At 41.8% G+C, this 12024-nt stretch overlaps 1 protein-coding gene across 1 annotated transcript in view; it reads right to left on the bottom strand.

Annotated features, from left to right (window-relative positions):
* gcgra (glucagon receptor a) overlaps positions 1 to 8421 on the bottom strand; it is a gene marked incomplete at its 5' end in the record, with an annotated part of 18441 nt that extends 10020 nt beyond the window's left edge. Inside the window, 7 exons of the mRNA XM_079521565.1 lie at positions 1 to 133; positions 770 to 968; positions 2146 to 2249; positions 2607 to 2704; positions 3519 to 3626; positions 6386 to 6482; positions 8368 to 8421. The exon at positions 1 to 133 is cut by the window's left edge and continues 27 nt beyond it. Coding sequence (XP_079377691.1) covers positions 1 to 133; positions 770 to 968; positions 2146 to 2249; positions 2607 to 2704; positions 3519 to 3626; positions 6386 to 6482; positions 8368 to 8421 — 793 coding nt within the window. The remainder of the gene's footprint in view (positions 134 to 769; positions 969 to 2145; positions 2250 to 2606; positions 2705 to 3518; positions 3627 to 6385; positions 6483 to 8367) is intronic.
* Between the last annotated feature and the right edge of the window lie 3603 nt (positions 8422 to 12024).

The raw sequence follows: 12024 nt of genomic DNA, 5'->3' as shown, positions 1-12024 counted from the left end.
AGTAATTCCTCTCGGTGAAGACAGTGATGACCAAGAGGTTATGGAGGTATATTCCTTCCACCAGTAGCCAGTAGCTGTTGGCCATGATGCTGTACTGCATCATCACCAGGGCAATGCGACACGCCACCATCGTCTGCAGCATGGAACATGCACAGCAGCATGTCAACTTATATGGTCAACACTGAACTGAATTCTGCTGAATTAAGTTCAAACTATTGTGAGATTACATTATTAATATTATGATTATTATGATTATGATTATTATTTATTAATACATCTATTAATACCTGAGGCAGATTCTAATGTCTTCTAATTGTTCTTCTAGAATAAATCTTCTAATGTCTTCTTCTCAATGTTTTTAAATACTTCAAAAATAGCAGATGTACAAGCTCTGAAGCTGTAAAAGCTAATATGACGCAGATGCCTTCCCGGTTTTTAATGGGTTAATGTAATTGCATACGGTTGGAATAACCTCAAACTTTTCGACTTTTTTTTCTTCTTCAGAATGAGTATATAAGACAATCAAAAATGGATGGAACAACAACAACAACAATGACACTGACCAAAATATGTAAGATGAAACAAACAAACAAACAAAACAAAACAAAACAAAAACAAACAAAGAAGTAAGTAAGTAAGTAAGTAAGTAAGTAAGTAAGTAAGTAAGTAAGTAAGTAAGTAAGTAAGTAAGTAAGTAAGTAAAAAAATAAAAAAAATAAAAAAATAAAAAAAATGAGTTAAAGGAATATATACTTTACAGGCTAATGACCTCATTGCTGACCGCCACCTCCACCGGATAGACGGGCGCCCTGGGGAAGCCCCCCTGGTCACTGCTGATGTCGTCGTGGGTCAGGATCTTCAGGTTGGGCGCCTCCAGCAGGGCGTCCTTGATGAGGATGGACATCGCTCGCAGGATGAAGGAGGCGAACAGGTTCATGTGGATGTTGTTCCTCATGCAGTGGAGCTTCCTGGTTAACGACAGTTAACGATCAAACATGCAGCAGTGGAAAAAAGTACTAAAGTTTTTACTTAACACTTCCCCCGCCAGCCACTAGATGGTGCTGTTGGCTCAGAGCGCCACGGTTGTCAGGCCGCACGGCCCCTATTTGAAGCGACACCACCGGAATTGACGTACTTCCGGGAACATGGGATCATTTCCGGGGCACACGGCAAATACTTTTTTTATTGAACTCCAAAAACATGGATGTTTTGTATGATCACCTCAATCTGAGCTCAATGCTATTTTCAAATGGCCGGAATGTATAGAGGGCTGAAGTGGTTAATGTATGTTTTGTAATAATAATCAAAATCTACAGAGTAACTAGTAACTAAAGTTTTCAAATAAATGTAGTGAAGTAAAAGTACACTAAAAGTACAAATACCTCAAAATTGTACTTAAGTACAGTATACTTAAGTAAATGTACTTTCTAATGTTACTTTCCACCACTGCAAACATGTAGCACATGGTGCTGAATGGAAAGTATATACTGTATATCTCTGCTGTCGGGAAGAAACCACCTAACCCCAAAATGTTCATTTTTTAGGAGATGAAGAAAACCTCATATTTTGACAACAAAGCAATACTGCCTCATCAAAGTTGGTGTGGTGACTTTATATATTGTCAATTACAAGCATGAGATGGGGAGAGGTGGTGGAGTTAGTCGCTTTAGCAAACAGCAAACAGACAGATGCCATGTAATTTGTAGACCTGGCATTCTATAGTGTGTATAGTTTCAATGTACAGGTTATAGATTTTTCGATATTATACTGCTTAAACTGATGATCGGTTCTTGGTTTACCTATGTAATGATCTTAAATTACTACGTCTATGCATTTGATGCATTACCCCGTGTTTTCCTTGCATACTGTAAATCGCTCTGTATTAAGAGCATCTGTTAAATGCCTAAATTGTACATTTCTGGTCCTTAAGCATCTTTGTTTTATTTGTCTGTGTGTATGTTTACAGCAAGCATCTGAGTGTGTCTTAGATTCTACAGTAAAATCAACCTTGTTACATCCCAGGAAAGAACTATAATATTTTAATAATTTATTTTTCCGTTAGTTTGTGTGTATTACTTAACTATACCAAAATTTGAATCAGCAACTCAAGAAATATTTAATGTTATTTTCAACAGTTAGCGTTACCTGAAGCATATTAGGATGCCCAGTGCCAACACCAAGGCAACCAGCGATAAGGAGTAACCCACACTGTATATGATCCGAAATGGGCTGAGGAACTGTCCATAGAACTACACACACACACACACACACACACACACACACACACACACACACACACACACACACACACACACACACACACACACACACACACACACGCACACCAGCACACACCAGCATACACACGCACACATTTTAGAACATTTCAACAGAATCACTGATAAGAACGTTGATTCTAACAATGATTATACTGCATCACGTTCTCAACCAATTTGTTTGTGCAGATATTTTATTATTTTAAACTGTTACTCTGTGTCCAGAACCAGTGACAAACTAGATGTGCGTAACCCATTTCTGAACAAACCAACAAGTGTTAGAAACCAGAAATCAGACAGCCTCAACAATAACTTCCCGCATATTCTTACCAGGCTGGGTTCATCGGTAGCTTCACACTCGCTGCTATTCCTCTTAAGCAGCCATTGGCCATTTGCGTCACATTGCTGGTACTCCATTCCATGCTGGACTAAAACACACACACACATACACACACACGCACACATACACGCACGCACGCACGCACGCGCGCACGCACGCACGCACGCACGCACGCCACACTGTAATTACTGTACATGTTTTTCCTTTTTTTCCCTTTCTTTAATGATGATTTCCTGTTTTTCATAGATATTTGTACGTCTTTAAATCTTCTGATGAATTGAAAATGGAGGAATGTATGAATTGTAAAGCGCTTTGAGTAAGCACATGCATAGAAAAGCGCTGCAATGCATTCCATTATTATTATGACCCTGAAACACGTCTTAGTGCTTTTTCTGGTTTCATCCTCATAGCGGTTTTTGTATTGACTTGTGCTTTCGTTTGAAATGTACCCAATGTTATTTTCAATCAATCAATCAAAGCCATCATTCACTACACAGCGTATTATTTGGGAGTAATAATGTGGCCTCAAGGCAGTGACTGCAGCCACATCCAATTTGTTTCTCAAAAATACAATTTTGTATTTGCATTCTGATGTTGTTGACCTATCTGCATCGGTTCTTCTAATGCTACGGTGTGTTGCTCGCCGAAAATAGCCGATCTACGACAAGCTCACAACAAGTAAGTGTCCGAGTGTCCAGACTGAGACCAGTGTGTGTGTGTGTGTGTGTGTGTGTGTGTGTGTGTGTGTGTGTGTGTGTGTGTGTGTGTGTGTGTGTGTGTGTGTGTGTGTGTGTGTGTGTGTGTGTGTGTGTGTGTGTGTGTGTGTGTGTGTGTGCGTGTGTTCTTCCCAGGCCAAAAATCGGATTTGGGCTGCGAGTCTGAATCTCATCCAAGACACTTACCTTTGTGGTGCCATGGCAAGTACCACGGACATGACACGCTGACCGTGGTGTTGGGCTGTCCATCAGGCCAGCACACGTAATTGTCAAATGTCCTGTTGCACACAAGGCCTAGGGAGAAAGAACACACAAATAAGTGGTTTGAAATACCCCTTTATACCAGCTCTCAGCTCTCAGCTCTATACCAGTACAGAAATACCCCTTTATACCAGCTCTCAGCTCTCAGCTCTATACCAGTTCAGAAATACCCCTTTATACCAGCTCTCAGCTCTCAGCTCTATACCAGTTCAGAAATACCCCTTTATACCAGCTCTCAGCTCTCAGCTCTATACCAGTTCAGAATTCAAAAGTACAGGCTATATGTGCAGACATTTCTATTAACATAATTTTGTTCTTTCCTCGTCTCTCTCGCTCTTGTCTGCACAAATGTATTTTCTACCTGATATAACACATTCATGTTGAGAATAGTGGTGGTACATGGTGAATCTGCAGTTGGGATTTAGGATATCATTAATGGAGTTGGAACAACAGATGTTCAGGATGCAGGGAAACACCTTATCCTGCCCTCCACGCCAATCTACCTGGCCCTATTTATAACCACCCAAAACCACCCAGAATCCTATATATGTTTCACCCGTCTCGCTGCGTCGCAGACAACAAGCCACTTTCCTACAGGCTTCTCGCATCCCACCTCCACCCTTTCAGCTCCACAATAGTCTTTTCCCTGCTCCCCTAAAAGGAGCCTTAATGGCATGAGAAAACATACATTTACATCGCTATAAAGTGGAACAAAACGATCAAAACAAAACTCTCTTTTCTCTCCTACTCTCTCTCCCTCTCCCATTTCTCAGATTCCTGCTGGGGGTGACAGTCCATGCGCACCGCAAGACGACCCAGCCCCAGAACCTACTGTACCATTTCGTTCATTTATTCATGTCAATAAAACCCCTTAAACTTTCTCAATGGTGTGTTTCTTCCGACTAGTGAATGTCCCAACAGCAAACAGTAGTGAGTGTTGGCATTCATGGTGTCGAGGAATTCTGAGGAGTAAACATTTAATATTAACTATTTTCCATGAACTGTGTTCTATGAGTTTGCCTCAAAGGAAGTAACCATTGGAACATCTCATCTTCAGTGAGGACTCACATGATTATTGTTTATTAGGCCTATAGCACTGTCCTAAGACAGTAGTGGAGTCATTCCACGAAACCGGTACGATTTGCAGTCCCTCTTACCTTTTAAGGTGTATTTTATCGATTGAGTCACCAAAATGTATTTTTAAAAGCTTTTTTAATCAATTTAAATGTTCCCTTTAATATTGTGTAAAAATTACATGGACTTTATCTTCATATCAGAAATGATCTTGTTTTCTTTCAGTAGACACCCCCTATTTTGTCAATTTTTTCATGTCCCCAATGGCCTTCGATGAAAGTGGACTTGAGATATGACTATTAAAAATGTACAAAAATCCATAAATTATGCCATTCACATATAAATCTATCGGTGCTTTATTGCTGGTCATGTTTAGTTTTTGAATAAATAGATGATTAATCATTAAAATAGCATATAGCTCTGTCCCCCAATCGCACTCAACCCCGTTACACAAGCCATTCTCAAACATTAAGTGGCATTCTACAAGTCTTCTGAACAACATGCTACAGAAAGAGGCAATCTCACACCTTATTTTACAATGTTTTAGAGTAATTTATACTCTCACATGTGGTCGTAAAGCATAACAGCTCAACTCTGTTACATGGAATAAAGATAGAAAACAATTATTTGTGAAATTTATGTTTGTTATTTCAACAATATATCTGATTTTTTAATCAAATGCATGCCATGTTGTCTCCTCTTAATCACCAAAGGTAGTGTAGTGGCCATCTTCAATAAAAAATCACAACCCTGTGTATAACGGGGTTGTCACAACCCCGTTATAATTTTCAACCCTGTTATCATATTATATAAAAATACATAAAAAAAAGTAATTGAATGCCTGAGATGGGAAAATATGTTTTTCTGATAGCTAAAGATGCCCTTAATATTGTGGGGTATTCAGAAAAACCTTTCGGTCAAATTTTCAAAATTTCCAAATCGTACCGGTTTCGTGGAATTTTAAAAATGTCCAAATCGTACCGGTTTCGTGGAATGACTCAGTGACTGTTTATTCAGCTCTTTCTCTGACCTCATCAATCAACAGACCCTCATGTGACATGCATGTCTGTTTCCTGGTTTCCATGGTTGTAGCTGTGGGCAGGTATAACTGTGAATCCCTGTTGTTCAATGAGCCAGACTGGGTTTCTATTGCAATGACAGGTCATGTAAGTTTCGGCTCCCTTACTCGAGTAAACTGACTCATTCTTCTGAAGTCTGAATTCTTGCCTTGCCTTATTGTGTATGATATACTGAAGTATTACTACTGAAGTATATATCCGGGTATAATATGTTCCCAGTACTACTACTACACTAGTATCCACTAAAGATTCTGCATTCACAATGGGTACATTTTCGTTTTAATATCAACACATTACTGTATTGAAATGTTGGCATTTAGCCATAATAGGCACTTTTTGAGGGGTGCTAGCCCCTCCTATGCCCAGTTTCCGGGTTTGTGTGAACACAAACATTGGCTTGTGATTGGCTGATCACCCCATATCGATGATTTGATTGGCTGAGCAAAGTACATATTGAAGATACAAGCTGAGGGCAGAAAAGTGCCAAAGGTGATTGGCCGGAATGACTTTTGTGATGATTACATTGGCTGGGCACGGAATGTGGTGTATGAGGATGTATGATGATAAGAGCGCCCTCACTTCACACGAGTGTGATTTTAATATATAGGATGGCTATAGTATACAGTATGTTTTGCTCACCCGTGCTCAGGCGGTCTCGGCTGTTGTTACGCAGGCACTCCTCCTTGTATAAGTTCCAGCTGTCCACCAACTTACCCAGGATAGCAGCAGGGGACACCTGAGGCAATGGAGCACATGATGAGCATGCTGCGTGGCAACACATACTGCAGTTCTATGTGTTCTATGAAAGACGCACGCACGCACGCACGCACGCACGCACGCACGCACGCACGCACGCACGCACGCACGCACGCACACGCACACGCACACGCACACACACACACACAAACATACACATACACATACACATACACATACACATACACATACACATACACATACACATACACATACACATACACATACACATACACATACACATACACATACACACACACACACACACAAACAAACAAGACCTCTGCCCAGCGATTCACGGGGGAGCTAAGCTTATCCCGACCTACTGGGAAGTAGTGGGGAGTATGCATGCATGCATATATATACCTGCATGCATACATGCTGGTATGTGTGCACGCGCAGGCACGCACGTTTATTTATATATTTATTATATATATTTTTTTGTTCTCTACATGTTGAATAAACTTGACACTTTTGTTACATCAGCCTCTGGTTCTGTTCATTCTCAACCCATACCAACTAGTGGAACCTTACCGTGTTCAGCACATTGTCCAGCATATAAGTATATGGTTAATTCTATGGTTAATGTGTTTGTATAGGATCCCTCACTCCTATTTGTGAGGGTGGCGTAATTTCATTAAAAGTAATTCAACAAAAAAAACGTATAACACACACAAATACATTGCATTAAACAGTGCTGCCGGGCGGGTCTTTGCCAGGCGGGTCTTTGCGCAACCGCTCCGGGATTTAGATTTAGGGCACAACACCAGAGGGAGCTCCTGGCTAATATGAGATTGTAGGACATCTACAGTAACTAGGGATTTGTGGGGGTGCTGAATTAATTCAAACCATTTAGCTTTTAGTATGACTCCGTGGCCAGATAATTGACCATGCCTGTGCCCTACAGTTCACCCGCTTCAAATGTTATGGCCTAATCACCAGTAGGTTACTTATCAAGACCATGCAATGGAGCCAGGCTTTACTGGTGATTAGGCCATAACATTTAATGTTATGGCCTAATCACCAGTAGGTTACTTATCAAGACCATGCAATGGAGCCAGGCTTTACTGGTGCCTGCAATTAGGAAACGTGGAAGTGAAACTACTGCCACCGAAGCGAAAACATTGTGAAACTGCATTATACAACTAATTCGCTTTATGTTTACTTACGTGGCCGGTTAAGACCGATGTTAGGGTTAGAGTTAGGGTTAGTAATAGTACGCAACCAACTCCCAACACATTTTGGCAACTTTTTTAACATACTGTAGCTCCTCGTTTTGTACACATTTTTTCCAATCTAGAAACACTGATTAGAAATACCTGGGGTGCACGTACAGTATACACCTTCTTCCCATTCTATATGACTAATTCTACTATAGAGAACTATGAGCGTGACATCATCGTACACGTTTGTTATGTGGGAACGCCTACTGAGTGGCTAAAAACGACTTTCCGAGTCCTATCGGATTTCCTATCGGACAACATTAAACTCACCAACATTGCAGCTGTACGGAAAGCTTGAATTATCCATGTTCTATTCTGCCCAGTTTTTGGTTTTTATAAAAATCCGCCATAGACATGTTATTAGCTACTTTCTATCAAGAAATTCTGTGCAGGTGATAAGTGTCATAGTTTGGAAGTGCTCGTTTTCAATAACGCAACGTCCCGCTGCGTCCTGCATTATGTGCAATTTAGAAACGTGTGTGTGTGTGTGTGTGTGTGTGTGTGTGTGTGTGTGTGTGTGTGTGTGTGTGTGTGTGTGTGTGTGTGTGTGTGTGTGTGTGTGTGTGTGTGTGTGTGTGTGTGTGCGTGTGTGTGTGTGTGTGTGTGTGTGTTCTACGTAGGAATGTGTGTGGTTGCTCTCACCTGGATGCTGGGGGAGACAGTGAGTATTGCCAAAAGGAGGAAGCCCTGTGACATCCCTCAGTCCTGCTGTTGATGCTGGGAGGGGAAGTGAGGGATGAGGCGCGGAGCTTCACCTCATAGGGGGGCTTATCTAGGCTCACCACACTGCCTGGACAACACACAGAGACACACACAACCCATCATCAATCATGCCGTTAGTGTATAACAAAGGATCACAACAGGAAAAAAAGGCAGTCAGATCTGTCACAACACGGGCAGGTATTCCGCGTTTGGCCTGGAACCAACGTTTAAAAGCATGTATGTTTTGTTTCCCCTGCTGGAGACTAGTTCCATGGAATGGAACCGAGTCCAGTTCAGAGAATAGCCCTCGAGAGTGAGCTGTCCTCCTGTCACCTTCCCCTACAGGCTCCATTAATAACCAGTGAAGTGGAAAGGATATCCTGTGTGAGGCCTTGGGGACGCACTGTCCGATCTGTTCCCTTCCAATCCATCTGGGCTGTGAGGACGCTGTGGAGGTATCGTTAAAACCTTCATCCAGTATAATGCTGCTGTAGATCAGTGGTTCTCAACCTGTGGGTCAGGACCCCGAGGGGTGTCCCCACAATTTATTGAAGAGCAAGACACTGAACCCCTAACTGCGCCCGATGAGCATGTGTCTTGCATGGTTTCCTCCTCCACTGGTTTGTGAATTTGGGTGTGAACGTGAAATACATTGTAAAGCACTTTGGAGAAAGGTGTTATATAAATGCAGTCCACTTGTGAGACTGTAATCATATACAGTCTATACTGTATAATAGAATAGACATTAATCCAGCCATTTTTGAGGGGTGCTAGCCCCTCCTATGCCCAGCTTTGTCTGTTTGTGTGAACACAAACACAATGATTTGATTGACTGATCACCCCGTATCAATCAATTTTGATTGGCTGAGCAAAGTACACATTGAGGATAAAAAGTGATGGCAGAAAAGTGAAGACGCCAAAAGTGATGAGTGATGAATGATGAATGACATTGTGATGATTTGGGAAAACATAAAATCAGTCCGACTTACGTAACGGCCTGCCCACATACATTATGCTCACAGTCTTTAGAAGCTGTTGTGCCAATGTCTTCAAATCATGGAACAGAACCAATTAGAACTCTTCAGAGGGTTGATTAAAATCACAATAACACATTTGTCAGATTCTTCTAATCAACACATGCATTTGTACATGAATACAAGTTTCTTAAAAGGGCTTGACAGGTAGGCACCCACAAGTTAACAAACAGCTGGCAGGTGCTGTGCCATCGTGGTTAGCAACCGCAAAGCATCATTGTATGCAACCTTTGTTTGCACACAGACTTCATTTGTACAGTATGTGGAGCATGACTGAATCCCATAGAGTTCTGGACAACTCAGCCCAGAACACTATTCCTGGGAGGAATGAGTGTGAAGACTGGGGGACAAAACCAAAACACCCAGCCATGTCCCATCAGTGAGACAGACGGCTGTGGATCAGCGGGTCAATGGCCCCGCACTACTTCCCAGTTGGCCACCGTCCAACTCCATCTGGAGGAGGGCTGTACTTTTACTTGTTTGTTTGGAGTGCGTTTGAGAACGTGTGTTTGTTATGCCTTTGGTCTCTGGAATAAACCAGAAGTCACTCACCTGCGCATCGATCCGTGGCAAAGAAAACAAAGCAAACTCCCCCGAGGGCTTTTGGTTGAAGCCGGAGAACGGGACGAAATCTGAAACGTTTCTGCAAAAAACACCTTGACCATGGAAACATTTTTGGCTAAAACGTTTCAAATTCCATTCTGTTCCAGTCTCTTGGCACAGGAGGAGAACACGTTGGTGTTGACGTGTTTTGGAAAGGGCTTTGTTTATCCGGTGGTGTTTGTCCAAGAGATTAGAGCACAAAGCTTCATGACAGATATATATTGTATTGTGTACTACTAACCCATTAAGACCTGAGGCTGGTTCTACAAATGTCTTCTAAATCCTAACATTTAGAAGACATGAAAAACGGATGTTGCTACATGTTTCTCAGTGGTTCTGAAACGTGTTCATGTCAAGGACCCAAGGACCCAAAATGACAATGTATGTGGCCAAGGAAACCCATCTCAAAATATTTTGTTCCAGGGACACCCAGAAGCAAAGTTAGAAAGAGTTAAAAATGTCCCCTTTATTATTACAATATTTGCCAAAGAATTTAAAGTATAAAATAATGGTTAAAGTTGTTAAAAAGATAAAAAGATAAGTTAAAGTAAAAAATATATTATATATTATATACACAGGGTCACTGTAGACTTAGAAACGAATAAGCATGTGTTTTAATTTGCTTAACCCATTGAAACGGGGAAAACGTGTAATTTAATATTTTATCTTAAATAATTTACAGGTATAGCACAGTGGTTCTTAAAGTGGGGTCCCAGCTGAAGTAGTTAATACAGCATCAATACAAGTTATTCTGGAGGCTGCAGTGGCGTGTACTGTAGTGTAAGAGTCACCACAAGGGTCCAGTCACAGTTTAACATGTACAGTTGGGTGCCACCGATATTGTCCCTTATCATTTGACCCATTTAGGCCTGACCTCAACATTTAAAAAAAATCCTTCTAAATCCTCCAGTTTTCTGAAATAAATATTTTCACGATTTTTCAAAAATAGCAGACCTACAAGCTCGTAGCGCGCCACTCGGTGGCGCGCTATGAGCTTGTAGATCTGCTATTTTTCAATAGCTAAATTATAACATAATGTTTAAAACACCAAAAGGGGTTCCCGCCCAAAATGGGTTAACTGTCCCGATGGCCTCCAACTGTACTGTAGTGTAGAAGCCACCACAAGGGTCCAGTTACACTCTGAATGCCCATTACCCTGGCCTGCTCTCCTGGAAGTCAGACGTCAGATGGTATCTCTGAGCCACAGTGCTATAGAGAGGCACATTCTAGTGAGTCTGCTCACTGTAATGACCTCAGGATGCAGTTTAGCTGTACTACAGATTGACCGATTGCCCTGCAGGCGCCGACGAATCAGAAGGAGGGCAGCGTGTTGTCTCGCCTGGCCTGACAGCAGGGCACGGCCTGGCAGAACACATAGCCTGGCTGGCACTGCCGTCAGGGCTGGTCCTGACTGACAGACTCTGGTCTTCTACACCAGTGGTTCTCAACCTGTGGGTCGGGACCCCCAGGGGGGTCCCCACAGGATTGTGGGAAGGTCCCCAGTTGTCAGTGAAGTGACAGTGAAGTGTTTTTGAATAGGGGAAAAATGTAAAGACAAGGAAAAAGACCATTATACTGCATCAAAAGTAGGTCAACAAACTATACTATGAAAACTGGTCAAACGTAAGAAAGAGGCAAAACATTTGAAAATAGCCAATCTACAGGCTATCTGCTATTTTCACAATATTTATCTGTGGAACCAATTCAAACGAAATTGAATGACTCAACTCCTACATTCCAAGTGCTTGTCATGGTGCGGGGGTCCCCAGTACAAATATATTATTTTAAAGTGATGGCACCTCACTGCCGACCCGGATCTGCAAGGTTTTAGTGTGACGCACGTCCGTTTTGGCGTTCCATTTTAAATGCTATTAAATATTTAGCGTCAATGCTAGCGAGCTAAAATGAGTCCATCCTTGCTCTAGAAAACGCCAATGTTCCAATCGGGATCACCAGAGAA

The sequence above is a fragment of the Electrona antarctica genome, assembly GCF_951216825.1.
Source record: "Electrona antarctica genome assembly, chromosome: 14".
NCBI classification, from domain to species: domain Eukaryota; kingdom Metazoa; phylum Chordata; class Actinopteri; order Myctophiformes; family Myctophidae; genus Electrona; species Electrona antarctica.
The sequence above is the reverse complement of the archived record's forward strand: the minus strand, read 5'-3'. Positions and strand labels throughout refer to the sequence as shown.